Source organism: Abramis brama (assembly GCF_963993115.1).
Source record: "Abramis brama genome assembly, chromosome: 1".
Taxonomy (NCBI): Eukaryota; Metazoa; Chordata; class Actinopteri; order Cypriniformes; family Leuciscidae; genus Abramis; species Abramis brama.
Genome location: NC_139963.1, coordinates 11,048,717 through 11,076,709, shown reverse-complemented (window position 1 = coordinate 11,076,709; position 27,993 = coordinate 11,048,717). Strand labels below are relative to the sequence as shown.

General features: G+C 37.6%; 1 protein-coding gene across 1 annotated transcript; it reads left to right on the top strand.

The window, feature by feature from the left end:
- The first annotated feature begins 1,051 nt into the window (after positions 1 to 1,051).
- On the top strand, positions 1,052 to 25,172 carry LOC311096815 (splicing factor U2AF 65 kDa subunit-like). Its single transcript, XM_084136212.1, has 11 exons — positions 1,052 to 1,282; positions 7,796 to 7,970; positions 8,158 to 8,261; positions 10,146 to 10,297; positions 10,539 to 10,655; positions 13,832 to 13,970; positions 14,683 to 14,762; positions 19,693 to 19,815; positions 21,842 to 21,928; positions 22,318 to 22,560; positions 23,850 to 25,172. The coding sequence occupies exons 1-11, from the start codon at positions 1,234 to 1,236 to the stop codon at positions 23,979 to 23,981; spliced, it is 1,401 nt and encodes a 466-aa protein (XP_083992338.1). The 5' UTR covers positions 1,052 to 1,233; the 3' UTR covers positions 23,982 to 25,172.
- The last annotated feature ends 2,821 nt before the right edge of the window (positions 25,173 to 27,993 follow it).

Here is a 27,993-nt window from a genome sequence, read left to right as displayed (position 1 = left end):
AAAAATCAATGCAATGATTCATATGCTATACTTTACATTATTAGTTACTGACAAAACATGCAGAATTATAACAAGCTATTTTTTGAAAATAAATAATAATTAAAACTCTTATATTATGGTAAAAGGCAAAATATTTCAACCTGAGTTTCATATCTGATTCTAAAGAAACAACTATCTTAGTAAACATTAAGGGGTTACATTTGTTTGGAGAATTACACTTGTAATTCTTGTAACTTGTATGTAAATAAATTGTATGTAAATGTACATTTTTCTCCAACCAATCTTTAATTTAACAAAATGTTTCATACAAATATTTTGCTCCAAATTAAATATTGGTGATTTCAGAAATGTTGCTTTAAATAAATGGTCGTATAAAAGTAGAAGAAAAAAAAAATCTATATCACAAATGGCAGCTCACATAATTTAGAGCAAAAATGTCCCCAAGTCAGGGAAAATTCAGAATGAAGTTGATTGCTGTGTCTGTGTGATTCAGATTATCTTTAAAGCATGCTATTAGTCAAAGATGATCCTGACTTCACTATAAAGATTCAACAGGCTTTACCTCAAGTCTTTTTGCAACCACAACTTAAATATTTTTAAAGGATTTTCTATTTGGGGTTGTCATTTACACATTTATTTCTGGCTATAATTATGCCTTAATATTTAACCAAAGATTTATCTTGAAGCAGAAGATGTTATGTTCCCTTTGACAGTAATTAGCTGAAAGAATTAGCTTTTTTTTATTTTGTTTATTTGAGGCCTAAAAAAGCTTTAGCCTAGAAAACATTCTTATATGTCTTATGTCATGTCCAGAAATACTCTACATAATAATAAAATATTTTCCTAATTGTAGAGGGGGTGATTTCGGACACTGCCTCTGTTATTGTAGTTCAACAGCTAATAATGATTGTTACTTCCTGCTTGAAAGGGTAACACTAGTGTAGACCAATTAGACGACGCGTAACCGCCCGCATCTGTAACTGACAGCAGTGTCAGCCAATTAGAATAGCTGAAACGCACGCCCACAGTGCTAAGCCCCGCCCACTTGCCTAGACCTGCAGTGAAGCTTCCCAGTCTGTTATAAAATATAGGACTCATTTCCTAAACAAACGTTTTCAGCACATGTTGACATCGCGCCACCGTTATCAGATGAGAGAGCGGATCACTATAGTGTTCAGTGCCTGTGTTTATGAGCTGACACTCACATGAGCGCCTGATCCGTCAGATCTGATCATGTCTGATTTCGAGGAGTTCGAGAAACAGCTGAGCGAGAATCGGCAAGGTACAGTAAAGACATCTGCAGCGTTCATGACCTGTGTGTGTGTGTGTGTGTGTGTGTGTGTGTGTGCTCTGCTTCAGTCTATTAAACAGCTGCCTGGACATAACAGCATAACACAATTAACACAACAATGACTGTGATGATGAATGATAAATAAACGATAGCAACTGGCTAATATAGGTATATGAACACTATTGAAACTATTTTAATTTTAGTTTCAATATATAAGTTTTCAAGTTTTCGCAATATTGCCATCTGTCAATCACACATGCAACTAAATGTGCATGTGCGTTTCTTCATATGAACACATGGATACATGTAGAATGTATTTTAAATGATACAGATTTATTTATAATATTTGTACACAGATTTAGTTACACTATATAGTGGCCCCAAAAGTATTTGGACACTTTTGAACACATAAGCAATGATTAAAATATATGAATTTCATTGCATAGATAACATAGCCTAATATCAAAGCAAGTGTCATCTGTTCAAATGCTACAGGATCTTTTTCTTCATTTACTGATCATTTTTGCTCAATCCCTGTTAATCTGCTGGTGTTTTGGTGACTTTAGTGCCTGTCTGAAGTCCAGCAGAGGAACCACAGGTGTAGAGAATCAAAATTATCAACATTATCCAACATTTCGCAAAGTTGTTCTTATAACATAATTCTTAGTCGTCTTCAGTATATACTTAAGTATATATCATTGAAAACCTAACGTGTGTGTGTGTGTGTGTGTGTGTGTGTGTGTGTGCTCATAAATATCCAAATGTTACAGTTTCATCTATTAGTTATTTACACTGGCTTATATGGGTGTAACAATATACTGTCTCACAATATATCACAATAAAAAGATGCAACAATATGTATCATGTATAGTTCACTCGAAATTAAAGTTTACATCAGATATGGTAATGTCACATACAGTATGGCAAAACCACAAGGTCACACCTTTGAGCTTCCATGTTATTATTATTGATAAATTAAAAATAAAACACATTATTTAATAAAATACTAAATTTAAAACATGTTAAATGTATGCAGTCAGGGGCAGAGTTCAAGCAAATTTGTCTAACATGATACTTTATTTTTAGCTAAGTGAATTATTAATATTTATATTCTGGTGTCACTATTGCCCTGTGCATTGTGGGAGAAGAACAAGTCAAAACCTATTCAGGTCTATGACTGATGTAATAGTTTAATACACAGCGTATGTTAGAAGTAATAATTACCGTTTTAACTCTCTTTTGGCTTTGTTGAAAGCATAGTGAGATCAGTATCATGTTTTGAACCGAATTGTGACACAAGTGTATTGTTAGTGGCTTTTATGTACACAGTGACATCTGATATGACTTATACAGTGAGGAAAATAAGTATTTGAACACCCTGCTATTTTGCAAGTTCTCCCACTTAGAAATCATGGAGGGGTCTGAAATTGTCATCGTAGGTGCATGTCCACTGTGAGAGACATAATCTAAAAAAAAAATCCAGAAATCACAATGTATGATTTTTTAACTATTTATTTGTATGATACAGCTGCAAATAAGTATTTGAACACCTGAGAAAATCAATGTTAATATTTGGTACAGTAGCCTTTGTTTGCAATTACAGAGGTCAAACGTTTCCTGTAGTTTTTCACCAGGTTTGCACACACTGCAGGAGGGATTTTGGCCCACTCCTCCACACAGATCTTCTCTAGATCAGTCAGGTTTCTGGGCTGTCGCTGAGAAACACGGAGTTTGAGCTCCCTCCAAAGATTCTCTATTGGGTTTAGGTCTGGAGACTGGCTAGGCCACGCCAGAACCTTGATATGCTTCTTACAGAGCCACTCCTTGGTTATCCTGGCTGTGTGCTTCGGGTCATTGTCATGTTGGAAGACCCAGCCTCCAAACACGTTTAGTGGAATTATGACCAAAAAGTTCTATTTTGGTCTCATCTGACCACATGACTTTCTCCCATGACTCCTCTGGATCATCCAAATGGTCATTGGCAAACTTAAGACGGGCCTTGACATGTGCTGGTTTAAGCAGGGGAACCTTCCGTGCCATGCATGATTTCAAACCATGACGTCTTAGTGTATTACCAACAGTAACCTTGGAAACGGTGGTCCCAGCTCTTTTCAGGTCATTGACCAGCTCCTCCCGTGTAGTTCTGGGCTGATTTCTCACCTTTCTTAGGATCATTGAGACCCCACGAGGTGAGATCTTGCATGGAGCCCCAGTCCGAGGGAGATAGACAGTCATGTTTAGCTTCTTCCATTTTCTAATGATTGCTCCAACAGCGGACCTTTTTTCACCAAGCTGCTTGGCAATTTCCCCGTAGCCCTTTCCAGCCTTGTGGAGGTGTACAATTTTGTCTCTAGTGTCTTTGGACAGCTCTTTGGTCTTGGCCATGTTAGTAGTTGGATTCTTACTGATTGTATGGGGTGGACAGGTGTCTTTATGCAGCTAACAACCTCAAACAGGTGCATCTAATTTAGGATAATAAATGGAGTGTAGGTGGACATTTTAAAGGCAGACTAACAGGTCTTTGAGGATCAGAATTCTAGCTGATAGACAGGTGTTCAAATACTTATTTGCAGCTGTATCATACAAATAAATAGTTAAAAAATCATACATTGTGATTTCTGGATTTTTTTTTTTAGATTATGTCTCTCACAGTGGACATGCACCTACGATGACAATTTCAGACTCCTCCATGATTCCCAAGTGGGAGAACTTGCAAAATAGCAGGGTGTTCAAATACTTATTTTCCTCACTGTATATATGATACTGAGCTGCTTGCATAATATCCAGTCAAGTACAGTATAATGAATGTAAGCCTTGCAAATGTATATACAAAACAGATTCCTTCTGCAATACTTTCATAAATAGGTGTGTCTTTTCTTGTGATTAAATGTGTGTGGTTTGACAGATGGCAACAAATGCAAATTCTTTATTAAAGGTCACATATTGTACACCTTTCTGAAGTTTTATTTTAGGTCTTGATGTCCTTAAGAATATATATTTGCGGTATAAGTACCAAAAACCATCTCAATATATTTTTACAGCTCCTATCTCAGGAGCTCTGCCAAGAACATGTTGATTTTGGTCTGTCTACTTAATATTCATGAGCCTCTCTTCTGATTGGCCTGTTGTTTTCTGAGTGACCCACCATTGGTGGGGATGGTGACTGAAGGTGGTGACTGAGTAGTTCTGACATCACATTTATACAGAAGTCACAACGGCTCGTGAAAAGGCACAGCTACTTTATGCAGGCTGTGTGCATTTGTCTGTGGATCGACTGTTTTGAAACTTAAATGGTAGTTTCATAGCCCCTAGACCTCTGTTATCATGAAAAAAGCCAGGAAATTTCAGTTTTGACAATATGGGACCTTTAAATACTTGTAATGTAATAATAACATATTATCAAACCATCTCAGTTTTGTGTAAATACGGCAAGCATACAAGTGAAAAATCCCATAGACCTCGAGCCATATCTAGACAACAGAATATCTTCCTTGAGCGGTCTTTTGATTTGAGCTAGTATCAACCAGAACAACTGCATAGCTATTAAACAGGAATTAAAACAGGACATATTTTGACTAGATTTAGTTTTTAGGTTGTACTAGAGTAGGTTTTCATGCTTGAATGTTCAAAAACACATTATTTTTCACATATTTGACATTGTTGCAGCTCCTCTCTTTCCATTCTGCAGTAACGCTCAGACTGTGTCTGAAATCGCCCCATAAACCCTCATTCACTATTACCTACATTACTCCACTAATATAGTCCACTTGAAGGAGTGAATGAAACGTGAATTCGGACACCGAGCGCTGGAAGAGTTGCTGCTTTTGCATAGTTTGTGCTTTCTGTTTAATAATCATTTGAAACTTAGCAAACTGGCAGCTCCAGTAGTAATGAAAAGATTTATCTTGAACTCTGTCATGGAAACTAGCATGTATAAACCTTATACCTTTATGATATTACGCTGTACCCACATTGGACCAGCGGTTTGGAAAATGGATGAATGGATGGATGATTCAGTTGCGGGCGCCATCTTCTGGTCAGACGCGGGAATTCATTCAACATGACCCTCACAGTGCATTATGGGTATTCAATAGCTGTTGAGTGTACATCAGTTGTACACTAATTGCGGTGCATTGTGGGATTGAAGGAGTGCTCTCGATAACATCCACTATGGTTTCGGACACCAAATGGTGGTCCCCTTAAATCAGTGGTTCTCAACCTTTTTTGGGCCAGCGCCCCCTATCCAATATCCAGGTCCCTGAACGCCCCCCACCCCCAAACTAACGAGCGAGCAGGAACGAGTGAGAGTTAACAGATGAATTAAGTGCAAAATTGTCATTTATTAATACAATTGAACTAATCTCCACAGTGATGAATCCTAAAACAAGCTATAAGCTGCATTGGCATAGCAATACCAGTGTTTCTCACAGGATTTTTGTTAAATCAGTGGTGAGTGTACCTCTGTCCCTCTAGGGGGGTTCGGGGGCATGCCCCCCTGTAAGAAAATTGTGTGCATTTTAATCTTAAATTCATCAATCTGGTGCACTTTGATAATTCAAAATTAAAAGCTCCAACCCATATTCAGTGTGCAAATTAAACAAAGAAAAATTCAAACCTCTTTTAGTTGTGTCTGTCTACATTACACTACTACATAATAATAGTTATAATATTAATTCCATAACAGTAATAGCCATATATTGTAAAACAAATGCACTGAAAAATAAAGGACGGTCATTAAAGCGGTAATGTCTGCACTTAGGTTTTATTACGCATATAGGAGAGTATTGCAAGAAGCAGCTTACATTAACCTTACTTTCGAAAAATAAATAAATACAATCATGATTTTTCATGAAAAATTATGTTAGAATTGTAGGCCTAAAATACCTTGGTATCAGCTTGTTTTCATCAATGGTATGGTATTAATTAATTAATAGTATTAATTTGGTTTGTCATGATTAATTTGTGTTCATAATCAGTTATGAAGAATAAACAATTAAATTATTATTGTATTATCAATTATTTTTATATCTTGAAAGTACCCAAGCAGCGTTTCGTGCTCAGATGTGACGGCAGAATGAATACATTACCAAAATGTGATTGCAGAATATATTTAAATTATCCATTAAATTGTCATTTTCTCTTTACTGTCTTGCGAGTTTAACAATAATGCCTGACCAGTAAATATAAACATTTTGGCATTAGGGATTGGAATTAGTTAATGCCTAAAAATGTAAAACCTTATAAATAGAATTTAGTTTAATTAATTTTAAAATTCGTCGCCGGAGTGAATAGAAACATGATTTATTTAAAATATTTGAAAAAATATAAGTGTTTCTTAAGTCAATACTTTTTAATGGCTTGTCAACTTTACATTCCTCCGCTGCATGATTCTAGTCAGCTGGATTGCTTGAGCACTGGTCTACTGGAAAAATAATAGAGTCGTTGAAAATGTAACAATACATAGCTTAAGCTACATGTCGCAATAAACTGAAAGATTTTAGAATGTTAGGCATTCTAAACTTTTGAATAAGAAATAATATCAAGTTGTCAAAATACAACTCGTCAGAACTCAGTGAATCACAACAAGCGTATCGGTGAGAACACTCATTTAAACAGCATACACACACCCGAACTTGACTGCACATTTTTTATACTGCGTTCAATCGTAATGCAATATAAATTAACACAAAAAAACCTGCCTAGTGCCTACCTACAACACTGACGGTATTCTTATGTGCACCATAGACGCGCATGCACACACAATATGACATCACACTCTGTGCATGTTTTACAACATAATTTAACATATACATAGTCCTAACACTTTTTAAATAGCCCACTTAAAGTGTTTATTACAAATAAATTACTAAATGCTTAAAATGAATAAAAGTAAATTAACAAAAATTTGCGTTATACATTTAAACTTGTGAACGCCCCCCATTTACACCTGAACGCCCCCCTTTCAAAAATCTTTCTTCAAACGCCCCCCGGTGTTCTCTGAACGCCCCCTGGGGGGCGGTACCGCCCCCGTTGAGAACCACTACCTTAAATAGTACCCTATTTGAGGTTATAGGTGGTGATTTCGGAGACAGTCCTGGTTTAGTTCCTGTCTCTATGAAGCCCCTCCTTCTGAAAAGCACAATGTGCTCTGATTGGTCAACTGGAACAGTGTGTTGTGATTGGTCAAACACTTTGAGCGTGTTTGGGAAATGCCCCACCCCTTAGCATAACTGCTAGTTTCAACACACTACTAACTAACTCAACCAGGCCCCGCCCCTTTATTTAGCGTATGCTTTGGGCGGAAATTATTTAAATGAGGAATATTGTGACGTGTTCGTTCCTGGATGAAAACTGAAGATTACAATGGAGGCGTTTCAGGGAGTTCGGAAACAGCGCACCTCTGGCTTCTGCTTAGAAATTAAACAGAAATATTTTGGATTACAGTATATTTTCACTTTTAAAGACTTGATATTTCCATTAATATGAATAACATTATTCATGCAGAGAGAGAGAGGGAGAGGCATAAGAGGAGGAGTCGCAGTAGCTCTCCTGGTCGTAGCAAGAAACGGTGCAGCTGGAGCAAAGACAGAAGCAGTCGCAGCCGAGGCAAGAGCAGTCGCAGTCGGGACCGGAAGAGCCGGGACCACAGGAGCAGCTCACGGGATCAGAAGAAACACAGGTGACACTCAACACCAGCCTGACACTGTCCATCAGAACCAACACAAGACTTGTTTATTCTTGCACACCCTTACTGTTTCTGCTGTCTGTAAAACTATAAAGTCTTCTAAGTTGACATCACAACAGAGTTGGCAGAGTTGATTAAGTGTGTGGCATCTTCCCCATCTACTCTGATTTTTTTTCCTCAGCTATTCTCCACGTCGAACGAGGAAGAAAAAGATGTGCAAGTATTGGGACGTTCCTCCTTCAGGCTTTGAGCACATCACTCCAATGCAGTACAAAGCCATGCAAGGTGCGGCATGAGTAATCAAAGATCACGATAACAGTAACTGTCGTGATCACCATTCCCTATGCACTTCTGATGTTGCACACACACAGAGGAAATAAAATGAAGCAAAATGTGTGGAGAAAGACATTTACTATTGCAGCTCGAACTTAAAATACCTCAAAGTAGAGATAGATAAGGGATGATTTTGCTTAGGTGGCCAAACAAATCTATCATGACACAGTTGTTTTTGCTGAAAATTGATTGAAATAATGGTTTCTGTATTAAAGATGTATTCAGTGTGTATTTATTTTTTTACCTATACTGACACCTTTCAGAGTGGATGCTATGGAAGCCTCTTTACTGCCAGGGAATAAAAAAAAGTGACTTTTTATCTCTTAATTCTGATATTTTTTTTCACAATTGCGAGCTTATACCTCACAGGCCACTTTATTAGGTACACCTGTTCAAATGCCTGTTAATGCAAATATATAATCAGCCAATCACATGCAGCAACTCAAAGCATTTAGGCATGTAGACATGATCAGTAAGATCTGCTGAAGTTCAAACTGAGCATCAGAATGAGGAATAAAGGTGATTTAAGTGACTTTAAATGTGTCTTGGTTGTTGGTGCCAGACGGGCTGGTCTGAGTATTTCAGAAACTGATGATCTACTGAGATTTTCACACACAACCATCTCTAGGGTTTACAGAGAATGGGCAGAAAAAGAGTAAATATCCAGTGAGCGGCAGTTCTGTGGGAGAAAAGGGCTTGTTGATGCCAGAGGTCAGAGGAGAATGACCAGATTCAGCTGATAGAAAGGCAACAGTAACTCAAATACAAGTCGTTACAATGGAGGAATGCAGAAGAGCGTCTCTGAACTCACAACAATCTTTGAACACACAACATATCAAACTTTGAAGCAGAAGAGCTACAGCAGCAGAAAACACACTGGTGACACTCACCGGCTACAATTCACACTAGCTCACCAAAACTGGACAGTAGAAGACTTGAAAAACATTACCTAGTCTGATGAGTCTCAATTTCTGCTGCAACATTCAGATGGGAGAGTCAGAATTTGGCATGAAAGCATGGATCAATAATGCCTTGTATCAGCGGTTCAAGCTACTGCTGGTGTAATGGTTTGAGGGATGATTTTTTTGCTTTCCTGAGTATTGCTGCTGACCATCTCCATCCCTTTATGACCACATTGTATCATCTTCTTATAGCTTCTTCCAGCAGGACAACATGCCATTTCACAAAGCTAAAGTCATCTCCAACTGGTTTCTTGAACTTGACAATTAGTTCACAATGCTGAAATGGCCGCCTCACAATGGTGAGAAAAAAAGTCAGAATTGTGAGATAAAAAGTCTCAATTACCTTTTTAATATATTTTTTTATTACATGGCAGAAACAAGCTTTCATTTGATGCAGGGTATAATTTTGAGTTTAAAAATGATGTTAAACATTATAAAACTCAGACTATATGGCCTGGTTTCACAGACAGTGCTTAGATTAAGCCAGGATTAGGCCTTAGTTAAATCAGGGCATTCAAGTAGTTTTTATAAACGTGCCTTAGAAAAAACATTATTGGTGTGTGCATCTTGAGACAAAATAATGGCAATGACATATTTTAAGATATATCAGTGCAAGTTGCTTTCAGTTAAAACAGCTCAAACATGCATTTTAGTCTGGGACTAGTTTAAGCCTTGTCTGTGAAACCAGGCATAAATGTTCAGATGTGCCACATTAAATCTGTAGTAAAAGAGTTGATAGACTTTAAGAATTTTTGTTGAAGTTATTCTTTTGTGAGAAACACTCAACTCTCATCCATTTAACATTTTATGTTTTCAATTTAAATAATTGGATTTTTGGCTGAACTGTGCTTGAATTGTTTGTGTTGTAATGTAGCTGCTGGGCAGATCCCCAGCATTGCCCTGCTGGCTACATCCACTAATGCTGGTTTGGCAGTCGCACCCGCACAAGTGCCCGCCGTTGGCAGCCAGATGACCAGGCAAGCACGACGCCTGTATGTTGGCAACATCCCGTTTGGCATCACTGAGGTAAGTGTCCCAGAATAGTGTCCCTCAAAACATTTTGTTTGTACAGTTCAGTTCTCATCCTCTTGTGCAATGATGAATCAGCCATTTAACTTGAACGTTACAGATGAAAAGTTATTTCTAGAAATGAGAGTTAAAGTTTGGTTTGATGTAAAGAGTTGTGTCAAGTGTTCCTCTATGTACTTTTTTTTTATAAAGAAAGACATTTCTCTGGGAAAAACTTGCTTTGATGTTTATCTCTCAGGAGTCAATGGCTGAATTCTTCAATACCCAGATGAGACTTGCAGGACTGTCTCAAGCTCCCAGCAATCCTGTGCTCGCAGTGCAGATCAACCAGGACAAGAACTTTGCTTTCTTAGAGGTGAGACGATACAGATGTCACTCAGTAAAGTAGTCTGACAGAAATAGACTGCAATAGAATGATAAAGAATATAGGAATATATTTGTAAAGACAATAATAATGGTGGAGTGTTAATATTAGTAAAGTCACTTGAATTTCAAATGTAATTTGGTCCATAAAATTTTTAATTAAAAGTCTTGTTTCCATCCATTGTAGTTTTGCTTAGCAAGCAAACAAATGTAATCCATAGGCCTTATGCCATAAAAATATCTTTCCATATTGTTGTTCTAGGCATTTCAATATTGTGTTTCAAACACATGCTGACATCGGAAGATAACCAAAGCTTTACGAAATCTACTGAAATGATGTTCAAAGCGCCAATGAGGGTGTGTTCACACTTGGCCGGTTTGGTTTGATTTAACAAACTCTGGTGTGATTGCTTTGTTAGTGCGGTTTTCCTCAGTCCACTTCCAAACAATCTTTGGTGCGGTTCGACTGAAATATGAATGTAACATGGACCAAAGACATCTAAACGAACCAAAAACTAAACATGATTTCACGATATGACTCTTCAAAGGACAGAATGCTTAAGGATACCTGGGGTACTTCTAAAATACTTAAATGGATGTATTAGAAGTTTCTGTGCAAAATGTATTTTTGAAATGGTTCAGTTTATCTCTGCTGGATCTCAATCTGTGGAATCATAGAGCTACAATCATCTTTGCTAAAATTACACGTCAATCATAATCAGAGCTTTAGACTATGAATGAGATCAGTGAATCAGGTCATTACATGATGATTACGTCCATTTAACCATCATGACCTGATCTTATTTTCTCTTGCACTGCTTTATAAATACAAAGTTGCAGCAGACTAGAGAAAAGCTAATGTTAAAAAGTCAAGGGTCAAGAGTCCAACTAAAGCAAACACTGATCATCATAATGATGACTAACAAAAACATTAAATAAAACAACATCTAAACCTCTGATAATTCTCAATAAGAACTTTCATAGATGTATGAAATAAAGTCAAACTGGTTTATAATAAGTGTAATGGCTGGAAGTCAGCTGTGGTTGTGTTTTGTCTCTTCTCTTTTTTTCTGTTCTTGTTGTTTCTTTTCCTCAGTGATTCTGCTTGTTGACAGCAGGTGTTCATCATTAATGTTCAATCGTCACTCAATTAATCACTTAATTATCTCATTAACTCCAACACTATTTCAGTGTATTTTAACCCTGTAGTGTGGACCCTTATGAACACTGAGCAGTGTTAATTTATCACTGAGGATTTTATTGTATATGTGTCTTTCTTGTCAAAAAACCTGACGCATTTATAAATTATCCTGTCACAATAATTACATTTTTTTGTTTTACCCTTGCCATTCAAAGAAACAATACATCTCACATACAGTGAGGAAAATAAGTATTTGAACACCCTGCTATTTTGCAAGTTCTCCCACTTAGAATTCATGGAGGGGTCTGAAATTGTCATCGTAGATGCATGTCCACTGTGAGAGACATAATCAAAAAAAAAAAATCCAGAAATCACAATGTATGATTTTTTAACTATTTATTTGTATGATACAGCTGCAAATAAGTATTTGAACACCTGAGAAAATCAATGTTAATATTTGGTACAGTAGCCTTTGTTTGCAATTACAGAGGTCAAACGTTTCCTGTAGTTTTTCACCAGGTTTGCACACACTGCAGGAGGGATTTTGGCCCACTCCTCCACACAGATCTTCTCTAGATCAGTCAGGTTTCTGGGCTGTCGCTGAGAAACACGGAGTTTGAGCTCCCTCCAAAGATTCTCTATTGGGTTTAGGTCTGGAGACTGGCTAGGCCACGCCAGAACCTTGATATGCTTCTTACAGAGCCACTCCTTGGTTATCCTGGCTGTGTGCTTCGGGTCATTGTCATGTTGGAAGACCCAGCCTCGACCCATCTTCAATGCTCTAACTGAGGGAAGGAGGTTGTTCCCCAAAATCTCGCAATACATGGCCCCGGTCATCCTCTCCTTAATACAGTGCAGTCGCCCTGTCCCATGTGCAGAAAAACACCCCCAAAGCATGATGCTACCACCCCCATGCTTCACAGTAGGGATGGTGTTCTTGGGATGGTACTCATCATTCTTCTTCCTCCAAACACGTTTAGTGGAATTATGACCAAAAAATTCTATTTTGGTCTCATCTGACCACATGACTTTCTCCCATGACTCCTCTGGATCATCCAAATGGTCATTGGCAAACTTAAGACGGGCCTTGACATGTGCTGGTTTCAGCAGGGGAACCTTCCGTGCCATGCATGATTTCAAACCATGACGTCTTAGTGTATTACCAACAGTAACCTTGGAAACGGTGGTCCCAGCTCTTTTCAGGTCATCCCGTGTAGTTCTGGGCTGATTTCTCACCTTTCTTAGGATCATTGAGACCCCACGAGGTGAGATCTTGCATGGAGCCCCAGTCCGAGGGAGATTGACAGTCATGTTTAGCTTCTTCCATTTTCTAATGATTGCTCCAACAGTGGACCTTTTTTCACCAAGCTGCTTGGCAATTTCCCCATAGCCCTTTCCAGCCTTGTGGAGGTGTACAATTTTGTCTCTAGGGTCTTTGGACAGCTCTTTGGTCTTGGCCATGTTAGTAGTTGGATTCTTACTGATTGTATGGGGTGGACAGGTGTCTTTATGCAGCTAACGACCTCAAACAGGTGCATCAAATTTAGGATAATAAATGGAGTGGAGGTGGACATTTTAAAGGCAGACTAACAGGTCTTTGAGGGTCAGAATTCTAGCTGATAGACAGGTGTTCAAATACTTATTTGCAGCTGTATCATACAAATAAATAGTTAAAAAATCATACATTGTGATTTCTGGATTTTTTTTTTTAGATTATGTCTCTCACAGTGGACATGCACCTATGATGACAATTTCAGACCCCTCCATGATTTCCAAGTGGGAGAACTTGCAAAATAGCAGGGTGTTCAAATACTTATTTTCCTCACTGTATTTCAAAAGGGCATCTTGCTTTTTTTTATTATTTATTATAAATTTCGGAACCAAGAGAACCAAACCACAAGTGTGAACACAGGACACCCTGAGAGACATTTTGGTGATTTTGTGATGCACAGGAAAACATTTCCATTTAATGAAACTGGGCTACTCTGAGCTATTCCTGACTGAATCAGACTGTCTATCTTCCCCAGTTTCGATCAGTAGATGAAACCACTCAGGCCATGGCATTTGATGGCATTATCTTTCAAGGACAGTCGCTGAAGATCAGACGTCCACATGACTACCGCCCTCTTCCCGGTATCTCTGAGCAGCCCGCTTTTCATGTTCCAGGTCAAGACTTTTGCCATGTTTTACCTTTTCATGTGTTTTAGATCAGCAGACTATTAAACATTGTACAACTTTCTACAGGGCTTTTTCAAAATAAAGGGCCAGATTTACTAAACAGGGCAAATTAGCGTAAGACTGCAATCACATATAAGCATCGATGGGACTGTAAATATTCTAAAGATGGTCTACTGTCAATGCACTAATTAAAGTACACAGACGCAGAAGCTTATTTCCATTACGACCAAAGCAATCTACCAAGAGCAGGAAATGCAATAAAGTCAGCAACAAAAATAATTGTTCACGCCTTTTTACCGCTAATTTCTCTCTGCCTGTCTTTGGTAAATCATGACAGTAGTTTTTTAAAGGGGAAAGGGGGTTTGCGCTACCGCTGACCCAAGCTGTTATTAAATCTGGCCCAAAGTCTGCAATTTATGCACCACTGGCAACATCAAACAGAACTGCAATGGATTTCTTTTTATGGATTAGACATAACATTGGCTCAACTAATGGTGTCAGTTTGTGTTGGGATTACCTGTTTTTCTGACACACCAAAAAAATATGCCATTGGTTGAGTCAGTAGGCCGTAAAAAGGGTTGAGTTTTGAATTCTTATTTTGAAGATATAGAAAACTGACTTAAACACAACCATTTTTTTTATGTTGCCATGTTTATTTATATTTTCCAGGGCATTAAAATCCTGTTGTCCTTGTTTTCAGGTGTTGTTTCCACAGTTGTACCGGACTCCCCTCATAAACTCTTCATTGGAGGTCTACCAAATTATCTCAATGATGATCAGGTACACTTTAACCTTGCTTCTCCATCAATTAATCAGTTATTAGGACCTAAGGTCAGTTGGTTGTGTACACTAGCAAAGAGTATCCCATTTTCTTATTGACCATTCAAAATTGTGTTTGACAGAATATATACATGTGTGGAAATAGTACATATTACTTTACTGATATACAGAAAGTCTGTAGCTGAAATCCCTTTAGTGTAACATCACCAGCCATGACACTTTTAATCTAACTGGTAGATCATTTTTTCATTTTTTAAATGTTAAAACCACATTGAAAGAGTGAAATGGATACATGTTGATATTTAGGCTATGTTCACACTGCAAGCAAGTCCATTTTTAATTTTCTGCTCAAATTCATTCCAAATTGCAGACTATATATATATAGGAATAGGAATAGGCCAAATTATTCCAAGGTTATAATGATTTTTGGCCAACCTTCATTCACTTTGGCCCATGTTGTTTTTGTTAACTAAAAATGAAAATAAAACTATTAAATGTGGTTAACTGAATAATAATATATAAATATTAATATATAAAACTTAACCAAAAACTTAAACGAAAATTAGAAAGGCAACTGCCATGGTAACTTAAAATCCTAAAATTACTGAAATGGAAAATGGAATTTAATTAATTAATTTAAAAATGACATAAACACAGAACAAAAATAAATTAAAACTTAACTAAAATTAAACCTGAAAATATAAAAGTACAAGCTAATTCAAAATATTAATAAATACTATAATATTGTGAAATAACATTGTTTTTTTGTCACTAGCCCTGCAAACTCTGTACTTTGTTTGCAATGATAAATAGGTTTCATGTCAATATCTTGCAAAAATTGCAGCTATGTGTCATAGTCATTGATGTGTTTGAATATTTGACCCAATCTTCTGACCCATGAAAAGAGCAATTGGTGGTGCAAGGAATATTCCAGTGTTCCTCAACCAGTGTGCCAAATGTCACCTTTTTCCCATGCATTTTAAAGGCTGACAATGCAGAAAAATGCTCACAAAATAAGAATATAATAAATAAATACAGTACAATAAGACCCTCCACAAATGTAATATTTAACATATAATATGCTATGATTATGTCCAAGTTATGTATTAGTTAAAATTTAAATAACCGCATGAATTCCGACTTGACTGGGCACACTGATGCAAACTAAATTGTAACTGAATATGTCCATACATATTTTTGCTCATCACACTGTCATCCAAAAGCAGATCTGTGTCACATGAGAGGGATCTGGTCCACATTCAGCTGCAGTGTGAATATAGCCGATTAGATTTTTGATAGGACCCGTAATTACAGCGAATTTGCAGTTATATGTGCAGGTGAAGATGGAGTAAAGATAGAAGTCACACATCATATTTCATAAGTGCGCTTGCAGAAGTTTGTTGTTTCTATTGCAGACACAACCGAGGGGGTTTGGGTAATGGTGCACCTCATTGATCTAATTGGAATTTAGCTAACTAACTAATTTAATCAATTGGAGCTGAATGTACCCTGGTATTTATTTCATTCATATTCTCATATATTTTCTTTCTTGCAGTCGCTGTTACTGCTTTGAAACTCACAGCTCTTTCATTTTTTGTTCCCCCACTTTGTCCCCCAGCTAGGGGCCCGTAAGATCGTTAAGTCTGCGCTCATAATTTGTTCAGTAGTTCTGATCTACTGCTGCCATGCCAACATGTAACACAAGGCAAGTAAGACATTCAGTTCCTCACACGGATTCACCTCCTGTCAGCAGGGACCCTCCCCTCGCTGTCCTCTCTCTTCCTTCACTCTCTCGGAGCGCGAACATCACTAAAGGGTCTTTGGGTAACTGGGTTGGGCTTTTGGAGGGCTGTGAATGTGAAATGTTTGGAACGGTTGAAGCAAATTCAGCTCTCTGCAATGTGCATATAAAACAAACGAAGTGACTCACATTGATGTTAGACCACTTCATGTCTACCGTAGGGCTCATTTTGACTGGTCTGAATGATTTTTCAGAAACTTTGATTGTTAAACAATGTTTTTATCATTGCATGCAAAGAAAGGACCTTTCTTTATGCACCTTTTTTACGTTATTTTAAAGTGTCCCTATTATGCTTGTTATTATTGTCTTCCAAAAGAAAGAACCGAATCTGAACCGCCTGAAACAAGTCGTCAGTAATTCCAGGCTTAATTCCTGCTCGAACCTACGGTACGTCTGGAGTTAGAGTTTGGTTCACGTTGACGATTTTCTGCGCTGCAAAAGCAAAACCACTTTTCATGCACTTCCAAAGGATAATTACTCTTGCTCAAATTGATACGGTAAAACCGATGCCATTTTTACTGTTCATATCACAGGCTACGTTTACATGCAATCAAATAATCCGTTAGTAGTCGGATTGACGGCTCAATCGGACTGAAACGCCTATGTGTTCTTAATCGATCCGATTTAGCTCGATCCGACTGAAATTTCGATCGGATTGAAAGGGGTGGTTTATTCGTTAAACGTTTATATAAAAATTACTACTAATAAAATCTAACAAAAAGCAAGAAATTGTTGAATAATAATAAAACCAATTTTAAAAAAAGGAACCTTTAAAATAGCATAATAGTGGCACTTTTGTATGTGACTGCTTTAAGAAATTGCGCTTTGTCATAGTCTAAACCAGGAGGGACAGTTTTAAGGGGCGCTTACAATAGGCTTTGAGCATGTGAAATTCTTCGGACACTGCAATGGGCGACATATGATGTCGTTATATGACTCTTTTACATTTTTCAAATCCTGTGACAGGTCATTCTTCTATTGGTCACACGTCTTCATGTGATACAAATTCGAGTTCCCCAAGCTTTGAAATGCATCAAAACCTTCACATGAATTAGTTTCTTGTGTTCAACATTTGCCAGTGGAACAAAAAGTGTAGTGTAACCGCCCCTTAAGACTCAGAAACCCAACTGTAGTTACACTGAATAAATGTATAGCATAAATCATAATAATAATTGTAATATTGAGAAAGGCTGGAGTGAAGACCACTAGAATCGTACCCTTCTGCAATCATAAAAAGAAGGGAAAGTCAAGATAATAATGTTTTCTTGTGTTTCTTGTGTCATGGTGTGTCGATGTACTGCAGAAATAGAGCGCAACAGCTGACCTTTTCAGTGGCCTTGGTTTCACAAGTAACCAAGTTTTCTATTCATTGCTCCAGAGGGAGAAAATATATTTAATAAAGAGTCATGAAAGAAACAGACCAGCTCTATTACACCCAGGGTCAGAAATTAACTTCTCCATCAAGGGCCAATATTTGCCCCTTGTCCCCTGGAAGTGATTTCCATAGACAACCTTTGCAAGGTTCATTTTTATAATGACCTTATTAAACGTATCTGTGTTGCCTTCTATGTAAAATATGTAAATGTACCCAGTTACTTCAATCAGTCAAAATACTATCAACTGTTATCAATAAAATGTAATCAACATTAACATAGGTCATCTTTACACTGCAAAGGTGGAACAAAAGCTGCGTCTGACATGGCATTTATGTTTAATTACACAGACGGCTTAAAAGTGGCATAAATGTATTTATACAACAGTTGTATAATGTAAAAAAAACAGGATCTCGTGTCATGGTAGCGCTGCAATATTATGACAAAAATTATTATTGATTAATATTAATATGTGTTGAAAAACATGTCTTGCCAGAACCGTTTATAAATATTAGTTTATTGCTTTTTGTGCAGTAGAAAATCAATACTTCACATTGGTTATTTTAGTAGCATAAAAAAAAAAATGGCTATTCAAACCAAGAATGGATTATTTACATCACTGACACCATGACTTCTGTCAAAATATCCCGTTATAATCACTGAAGCTGTCTTCACTTCAGAATTAATCTCTTACACTGTATCTGCACTTTGTTGTTTATGATGAGAGAATTCACGAGAGTGCAATATTCAGTGCACTAACGAAACTCCAGCGTAATTAGCGGTGACTAATCTGAACACCTCTCTGATTGGCCGTTGCATTCATAAACTCAACAGAAACGTGTGTGATTGGTTATAACGCAACAGCTGTAATAGATTGTTTAATTGTGTAAGGCAGTGGTTCTCAAACCTGTCCTGGAGGACCACTAACACTGCAGGTTTTCGTTGTCTCCCTAATCAAACACACCTGATTCAACTCATCAGCTCATTATCACATGGGTTAATGAGCTGATGAGTTGAATCAGGTGTGTTTGATTAGGGAGACAACGAAAACCTGCAGTGTTAGTGGTCCTCCAGGACAGGTTTGAGAACCACTGGTGTAAGGCCATTTTTTTTGCTCCATTATCTTGAATTGTTTTTTGTTTTTTTATTCTTGGCACAAGTCTCTTAATTTCTGACCCTGATTACATGATTACTTTAAACAAAGTCTTCCTGTAGTCAATAATTTTATCCCTTAAAACTCATCTTTGATCACCAAAATTACATATTTAAATTTTCTTCATGACTTGAATGTAACTCTACACCCTTGCCTCATTTAGTACATGTGGTTCTATGAATATGCAAATGAGCCCCGCCTCAACTCACTCACTCAGCTCAGCCACTCGTTGACGATCACACGTTGATCTGATTGGTAACAAGGTAGTTTGTGACGTCAGAAATACCAGCGATTTCAAACCGTGTTTTTGAGACTGTCTTTGATTCACTGCAGTCTTAAGGAGAAAATACTCAGCAATGGTGTCGACTTATGAATTTGCACATGTTTTGTTTTAAAACATATTAAAAACACCATACAGACATATAAACAACAGATATTTGAGACAGTGAATGAAATTTTAACTCCCAGAAGTCACTGTTGCGCTCTATTGGACCTGCCATCTTGTACACCCCCATCATGGGTTCACTGGACAGGATTGGGTAGGATTTGCGCTTTCTGCTGCTGTTGTGTTCACATGCCTGTGCGTCCTCGACTGTTGTGCAGGTTAAAGAGCTCCTGACATCATTTGGTCCTCTCAAAGCCTTCAACCTCGTGAAAGACAGTGCCACATCACTGTCCAAAGGCTATGCTTTCTGTGAATATGTGGATATCAGCGCGACTGACCAGGTCAGTCAATTCAGGTTTAAGTATCAAAGGAACACATCCTTTTAGTTTACGTGTATCATTATTGGTTAATGCACATATATTATTGAAAAGTGAAGTCAAAATAATCTCATAAAACATGTCAAGGACATATACGGGTTATATTTCATCCCAAATGTCAAAGACATATATATATATAAATATATATTTAGCTAATTATTTGCTTATTACATATCAAGGAAACAGGGACTCTACACCGATGAGCCAAAACATTATGACCAAACACAGGTGAAGCGAATATCGTTGATCATCTCCGAACAAGGCCACATACTGTATTAAGGTCTGGGTAGATTAGATGGTTAGCAAACAATCAGTTCTTGTAATCAACATGTTGGATACAGGAGAAATGGGCAGGAATAAAGATGTGAGTGACTTTGACAAGGGCCAAATTGTTATGGCAAGGCAACCGGGTCAGAGTATCTCTGAAACGGCAAGGCTTGTGTGTTGCTCTCGGTCAGAAGTGGTGTGATTTTACCAACAGTGGTCCAAGCAGGGACACACCACAAATCGTCGACATGGTGTTGGGCGCCCAAGGCTCATTGAAGCACGAGGGCAACGAATGCTATTCTGTCTGATCCGAGCCATCAGAAGATCTACTGTGGCACCAGAAGTCACACACAATTTGAATGATGGTTATGGGAGTAATGTGTCACAACACACAGTGCATAGGGCAGAGTAGCTACAGACCAATCAGAGTGCCTATGATGACCCCTGTCCATCGCCGAAAGTGCCTAAAATGGGCACACGAGCGTTCCTGACAATGGTGTTCCCTGGTGGAAGTGGCCTCTTTCAGCAGGATAATGCACCCTGCCACACATTGTTCAGGAATGGTTTGAGAAACATGATGAAGAGTTCAAGGTGTTGCCCTGGACTCCAAATTCTCCAGATCTCAATACATTTGAGAATCTGTGAGATTTGCTGGACTGACAAGTTCGATCCACTGTGGCTCCACCTCACAACCTACAGGAATTGAAGGATCTGCTGCTAAATTGTTGGTGCCAGAAACCACAGGACACCTTCAGGGATCTTGTACAGTCCATGCTTCGATGGGTTGGGGCTGTTTTGGCAGCATGCGGAGGACCAGCATCATATTAGGCAGGTTGTCGTAATGTTTTGGCTCATCTGTGTATATATACAGTATATATATTTTATTATTAACTTTTTTATTTTGTTTTACTGTTTACACGAGATCATTTTCAACTAAAAACATAAAACGTTTTATGTGTTTTGGCCGTTCGTTTACACGATAGCGGCATTTTGGGTGCCTGAAAACGCAAAGTTTTGAAAACGGGTTTCGAAGTGCACGTTTTTGAGAATGGTCTCCGTGTAAACAACAAAAACACGCATCTCTGAAGATGATGACGTCATGCACATGCGTATTACGTGATCAGTCTATAGACCTTATGTAGCTCCGCCCCTTTTCAGCCCTGCGTTCGTTGTCTTTTGACTTCCGGTCTGTATTTTCACAGCGATTTTGCGTGTTTATTAATGAACGGCTCGTTTTAAAATCTTCCCGGTTGACTGACATTTGTTAAGTCATCTGCTTTAAACATCACAGTCCTCATGATAACTTTCGTTAACTTTACATGAAGTAAATCCACTTCAAAAGTTAATTACTCCTGGACAGCAATGCCTTTGGAATATACAGAGCGACCGCAAAAACGGAAGTTAAAAGACAATATTCTAAAGATGGCGGCGCCCTCGTTTCTCTGGCGCATAAGGTCTATAGTTTTGAATCGCCATCTAAAGGCCTGGCAGAAGAATTCAGTGTTTTAGATGTTTTCTCGGATCCGTGTGAATGAGGATCGTTTTGACAATGGTGTTGTCTGTACGTGGCGAACTCAAAGGAAAAACTTCTCAGTTTTAAGCATATCGTTGTTGTGTAAACTTACCCTAAGACTATTATGTTAAGGATGGTCAATGATAGGTCAAAAATGTCCTATAAATATCTTTGTGAGATTGACTCAGATAGCGGTTGTGTTTTGTTCAGGCAGTAGCTGGATTACATGGCATGCAGCTCGGCGATAAAAAGCTCATCGTCCAGAGGGCAAGCGTGGGCGCCAAGAATGCCAATCCTGTAAGTTCCAGCCCTCCACACTTCAACACAGCAGTTCATGAATGTCTTATTATTTTTGCCATAACAGCTGACCATTATTGACAAGAACAATGAAGCTGTTCACTTACAGTACTGTGCAAAAGTCTTAGGCATGTTAATACCCCCCCCCAAAAATGGTTTTAAGTCAGTTATTAATATCTTTTGCTGTAGTGTGTCACCAGGAAATATCAGTTTACATTTCCAAACATTCTTTTTGCCATTAATTGTAATAATCCAGTGAGATTTGTGTATGCACAAGGACAAGCACAATTAACATGCCTGAGACTTTTGCACAGTACTGTATATGGCCATCTTCAAGCTCTCAGCTGTGTCAGAGGTGCAGTCTCGAATCACGTCTTCTCTGCATGCAGACTGCTGTGGTAGAGACGCCAGTCACGCTCCAGGTCCCGGGACTGCAGCGGGTGCAGAACTCCGGCCTGCCCACCGAGGTGTTGTGTCTGCTGAACATGGTCATGCCGGAGGAGCTGCTGGACGACGAGGACTATGAGGAGATCCTGGAGGACATCCGTGAGGAGTGCTGCAAGTACGGCACTGTGCGCTCTATCGAGATCCCGAGGCCGGTTGATGGTGTGGAGGTGCCAGGCTGTGGGAAGGTGATGAGTGCCTTCAAGAGGAGGAAATAACCTGAAAACATTCACATAATCAATATTCCCCAACCAAACCTTTACCATGGTCGGATTTTAATAGGATTCGAGGAATAGTTCAGCTCTACAGTGAATTAAAATTCTGCCATTATTTACTTACCTTGTTATTTTATAAAAGAGCACATATTGGATATTTATATATATATATAAAAAATAATACATATAGCTTTGGAACAGCATGAAGATTAATAAATGGTGACAAAATGTAAATTTTGAGCGAATTCGAATTGTAATTTTATTTAATTTTTTCATTTATTACTGAGGAATAGCCTCTGTTTGGATCATTGTAGTTATTCTTAATACAAGATTATTATTAAGTAAAACTAAAACCATTAAAAAACATTTTCTTGCTTGAAATAAAATAAGCATTAACTGAAATAACACAAAATATTAAAAAAAAACATATTTACTTTAGGGTAGTTGCCACGGCAACATTTCTCATTTTCGTTTATTTGAAGTTGATGTACTAAAATAATTAAAGCTAAATCTGAAATCAAATAAAACATTCACATAAAACAAACTAGAAATTCAAACATCAACAAAAAACTAATAAAAAAGACAAAAACTCAACTTAACATTACAAACTAAAAACTTAAAATTACTTAACATCAAAAATTAAATGTTAGCCTACTTAACATTAAAAATATGAAAATAAAAACTTCATTAAAAATTACTGTAAAACTCAGTAACTTACTGGCAATTTTGGTTGCCAGTAAGATTGTAAATTAACAAAAGTATAAATCAGCAACTACAGTTGTACTGTAAAAGCAAATCACAACTGCAAAAGCAGCAAAACAAGAGCAGCTGTTAATGTACAGTTATTTACTGTAATTTTATTTATAGTATATTACCGTTATAATACCATGCACTGAATTATCTCAGGAAAGTGATTGTCTTAAACTGCCATTTAAGTTTAAAAATAATATTTTTACTTTGGTAATAATGTGAGTATATTAGTTCTGTGAACTTATTTAATTTGAGTGCACTAAAAAATAATATTTCTTAAAAATAAAATTAGTGAAGCTAAATGATTAAAACCAGCATCATCAATTTAACGCGAATCCCTGCTAGCAAACAAACGCACTCATGCATGTGCTAATGCAGTTAGCAAAGAGATTATCACTGATCCAAAAAAAACAAAAACTATAATAGTATCTCAATAATACTGTTTTAATACTTCTCAATACTTATTCATACTCTAAGGCTTGTCTTATAGCGGCAGTTTCTCTCTGTTGCAGATTTTCGTGGAGTACGTGTCTGCTGCTGAATGCCAGAAGGCCATGCAAGCGCTGACGGGACGCAAGTTTGCTAACCGCGTGGTGGTCACCAAATACTACGATCCAGACATGTATCACAGACATGAGTTCTGAGGGCAGAGAGAGAGAGAGAGAGAGAGAGAACGCACCATCTGAGTCTGAGTACAGCGATTTAATGAGCTGTATGTAGTTTTACACTTGTCATCTTCTACTTTGACTTCTCAATTACTTTTCCTTATTGAAAAAAATAGATCTGAGTAGCCATGTAGAAATAACTGAGTCATTTAGTACAGCAGTGTCAAGCGATCTCTTCCATGTTAACGGGTGTTCACACATATAGTGATTTACAGTAGTCACTCATTTTCAACGAGAATTGGTGATTTCCAAAATCAAGCGGGCATCAGGCAACGTGATAGAGGCATTAGAGCACATGTGATTTGTCTTGTGTGAGAGAGGAAAGGAGCGATTTCACTGTTCTGTACACTCTCAGAGAAGGTACACCTTTATTTTTATATTTTATTTAACCCTTAAGGGGGCAGATTGGTACCTTAAAGGTACATATTAGTACCTCTTGAAAGGGAAAACTGGCAGTAATTGTTTAGACGAATTGAGTGAGTTTGGTTCATGCAAACAATAATCTTGTTTAAATGACACAAATTATGCACTTTATGCATTAAAGCCTATATATAAATAACATTTACAATATACATATACCCTTCTAAAAGAAAGGATTAATTATCAATTGAGCACAGAGTAGGAATGACCACATATACTGCCACTCGATGAGCTGATGAAATCACTGTATGTGTGAACGTAAATCCTGCAGCAGTGTATGACAAAACATCATGTTGGCCCCGCCCACAGTGAAACCTCATTGGTCCAAAATCCTGCTTCAGTTAGCTGTGTTTGAAACATCAGATTTGCTCTATTTGACTGTGATTTTGAGGCTTCGTGAGAACAGAAATATCACTCGACACCTGAAACTTGTCATGTTGTGCCTATACTTAGAACAAAGAATATCAGAATAGAACATGATTCTCAGACTAGAGATTGTTTTGTGTGTCTTTGTATTAACCTGAAGCTAAATGCTAACATCAAACAACACTGAACACTGCAAACACACAACTAAGATGCATTACATGCTCTTTAACATAGACATTGACTGAGTTTTGTTAAGAACAGAGCTTCTGCATCATACCAATGAGAGCTTATTCATGTTACTGTCTTTTTTAACTTAAAAACAAAAAAAAATCAAATATTTAAGTCAACAAATGCCTCCATGATGTATTATATTATATTATATTATATTATATTATATTATATTATATTATATTATATTATATTATATTATATTATATTATTATAATAAATATATTCCTGTTTTTCTTTCCACATTATACTGAGAATTATTATTATTATCACTATTTTCTTTCTTTTTTTTTTCTTTTTTTTTTGGATTAAGGTAATAAGCAAAAATGCTATTATCATGAAAATATTGTCACAATGCCAGAAAAAGGCAGAAAATAATGTATTTATTTTGTTTCTTTTTGGGCTGAAATATGATCCATGAGTGTTCTTGACAGGTTTTATGAAATTCACTGGTAAATTGTTGAAATACTGCTAATAGATACAGTATGTTAATGCTGTAAAGCTGCATATTTGCACATGTGTTTCTGTGTACAGTATATCCTTAAAGATTGACGGATGATATTTTATATCATGTTTCAATATTCTTCAAAACAACATGGGCTGCCCTGAACCGATTTTTATGCCAGAATGTATTGGTTCTCATTGGAAAAATGTAAAAAAGGCTGAAATGTCTTCAAAGATGTCAGAACAGATAACATTTGACCAAGAAAACACAGCCTGTTTCTCCCTATACTCTCAGAAAAAAAGGTACAAAAGCTGTCACTGTGGCAGTACCTTTTCAAAAGGTACACCTTTGTACCTAAAGAGTGCATAATAGTCCCTCAAAGGTACATATTGGTACCAAAAGTGTACATATTAGTTCCAAAAGTGTACATATTAGTACCTAAATGGTACATATTAGAACCCTTTTGAAGGGTACTGTCCCAGTGACAGCTTTTGTACCTTTTTTTCTTAAAGCCCTTACAGAAATACTTATACTGTAGTATCTGCTATGGAAAGATGATCCGACAGAGCAGTTTTCGCTCTTATATCTCATTCTTAAGAAGCCCATGTGTCAGTCAGACGATGACTTGTAAAATAGAGACATACAATAATCCACCATCATTTCACTTTAAGCTAAAATGTGCCTCAATAGGTCTTTTTCTTTGGCTAGTGCTGCCTTGCCTTCAATAAATGACATGATCTTCAGTGCGGTCTCTGTTGAGTGTAGGTTGTTGCGCTCCATGGTACTGAAGTCCAATTACGTCTGAAATACACTATTCAACCTTTAAAAACTGAACAGATTGCAAAACACTAGGAAACATACACTTGCCAACTTTGTCAAATGTTACAGAGAAAAAACATCCATCGCACTGAGGATCTGACACTACCACTTTCACAGCAAACTCGTGCGGAAATGTGCCTTGTTTCTATTGGAGATGTTGGACAAATGAAAACAATAGTTCTGAAATTGTGCTCCAAAATCGGCTCAAAATTTAAAACATGTTTAATCTTTTTCCGACGGGATGGGACTGAGCCGCTATTGAAGGAAAAAATCGATTTAAAGGCACACTATGCAGTTTCCGTTTTTGTCAAACAGCGACCCCTAGAGTCGCTGTGGGGTACTTGTATTTCAATTTCTCGTTTTCTCTTCCTTGACTCTTCCGACTGCGCTTTCTTCATTTTCTTCGTCGACTCTGCCATGATTCACGTCTGAAATGTGTGCAAGTGTCTTCCACAGAGGCCGCTTCATATGTTGTTGATGTATGTGAAGTCGTGCCGTAAAGCAAGTCGTGATTCTCGTGAGATTTGTCGGGGCGCCACCTCTCAAACCTGCATTGCTGGGATGCTATCGGGATGATTCGCCCTACTTCGAGTTTGTTTACCATCGAAATGACTTTGAAGCTGTTATATTAAGGTACAAATCTTGCGTAGTCTTTAATGCTTTTGCGTTCTCTCTGAAAACAATTTCTGCATTCCCCCACAGAAACTTTGCCTTCGCTCACGAAAACTTTGCGTTCCCTCACAAAACTTTTGCCTTTCCCCAGGGGAACGCAAGACATTTGCGAGAGGAAAAAAAAAGCATTGACATATAATATTTGGGACGGAGCCATATATTGCAGTTTTCTGTGAAAATCCGTCAACTCCAACTGACCAATATCTGCAGACTGGCTCTAAATTTGTCTGTGTTGACTCATCCAGACTGTAATTCAGGGGAAAGATCATGATGTTTCGTGCTTTTACCTCCCCAGCTGCAGTGAGTCATGAGAAGACATCAGACTCGAGAGTGAGTCATGAGAAGAGATTACGTGTAAATATGTTTAAAATAAAATTAGATCAGATCAATAATGTTTATTCACACTGAGATATCTGTTTGATCCTTGCAACAACAACAAAAAATCATCAGTTTTGTGCTGCTTTATTGAATCTAAATTGAGCATTTTTATGATTGGCAATATTTGTCTTGAAATCATCCCTCTCAGTGTTTCGGCATCCTTCACTGAGGCCTGTCCTGCAGTGTTTCAGTCCACCAGGAGGTGGCGCCCTGCTCTGGCTGTGTTTGTCCCCTGCTCTCTGTGTCACGTCTCTCACTGTGTCACAATATGCTGTCAGAAGGCTTCTCAGTCTTTACAGCACAGCAGTTCAGCGGCTCTGGCATTCACACACCAAACCTGTCAGCGGCAGATGGTCGGCGGCTTGGCTTCGAGATGCTTTCACAAATGTCAAGGCTTTCAGACTTTATGTATTTTGTGTTTCGGGTCACATTTATTTACGTATATAGCGCTTCACACAATACAGATTGTTTCAAAGCAGCTTTCGCAGTAATGAACAGGAAAATAACAGTCAATGTAGCAAAATTCATTAGTTATGAAACAACTTCAATTTCAGCTCCAAAGCAGCCCTATAAGACAATAGTGACATTGCATTGATTTTCCCTTAATGATAAAGATAATGATTGCTCTCTTCTAAAACTAAAAGTATAACAATAATAATCCCA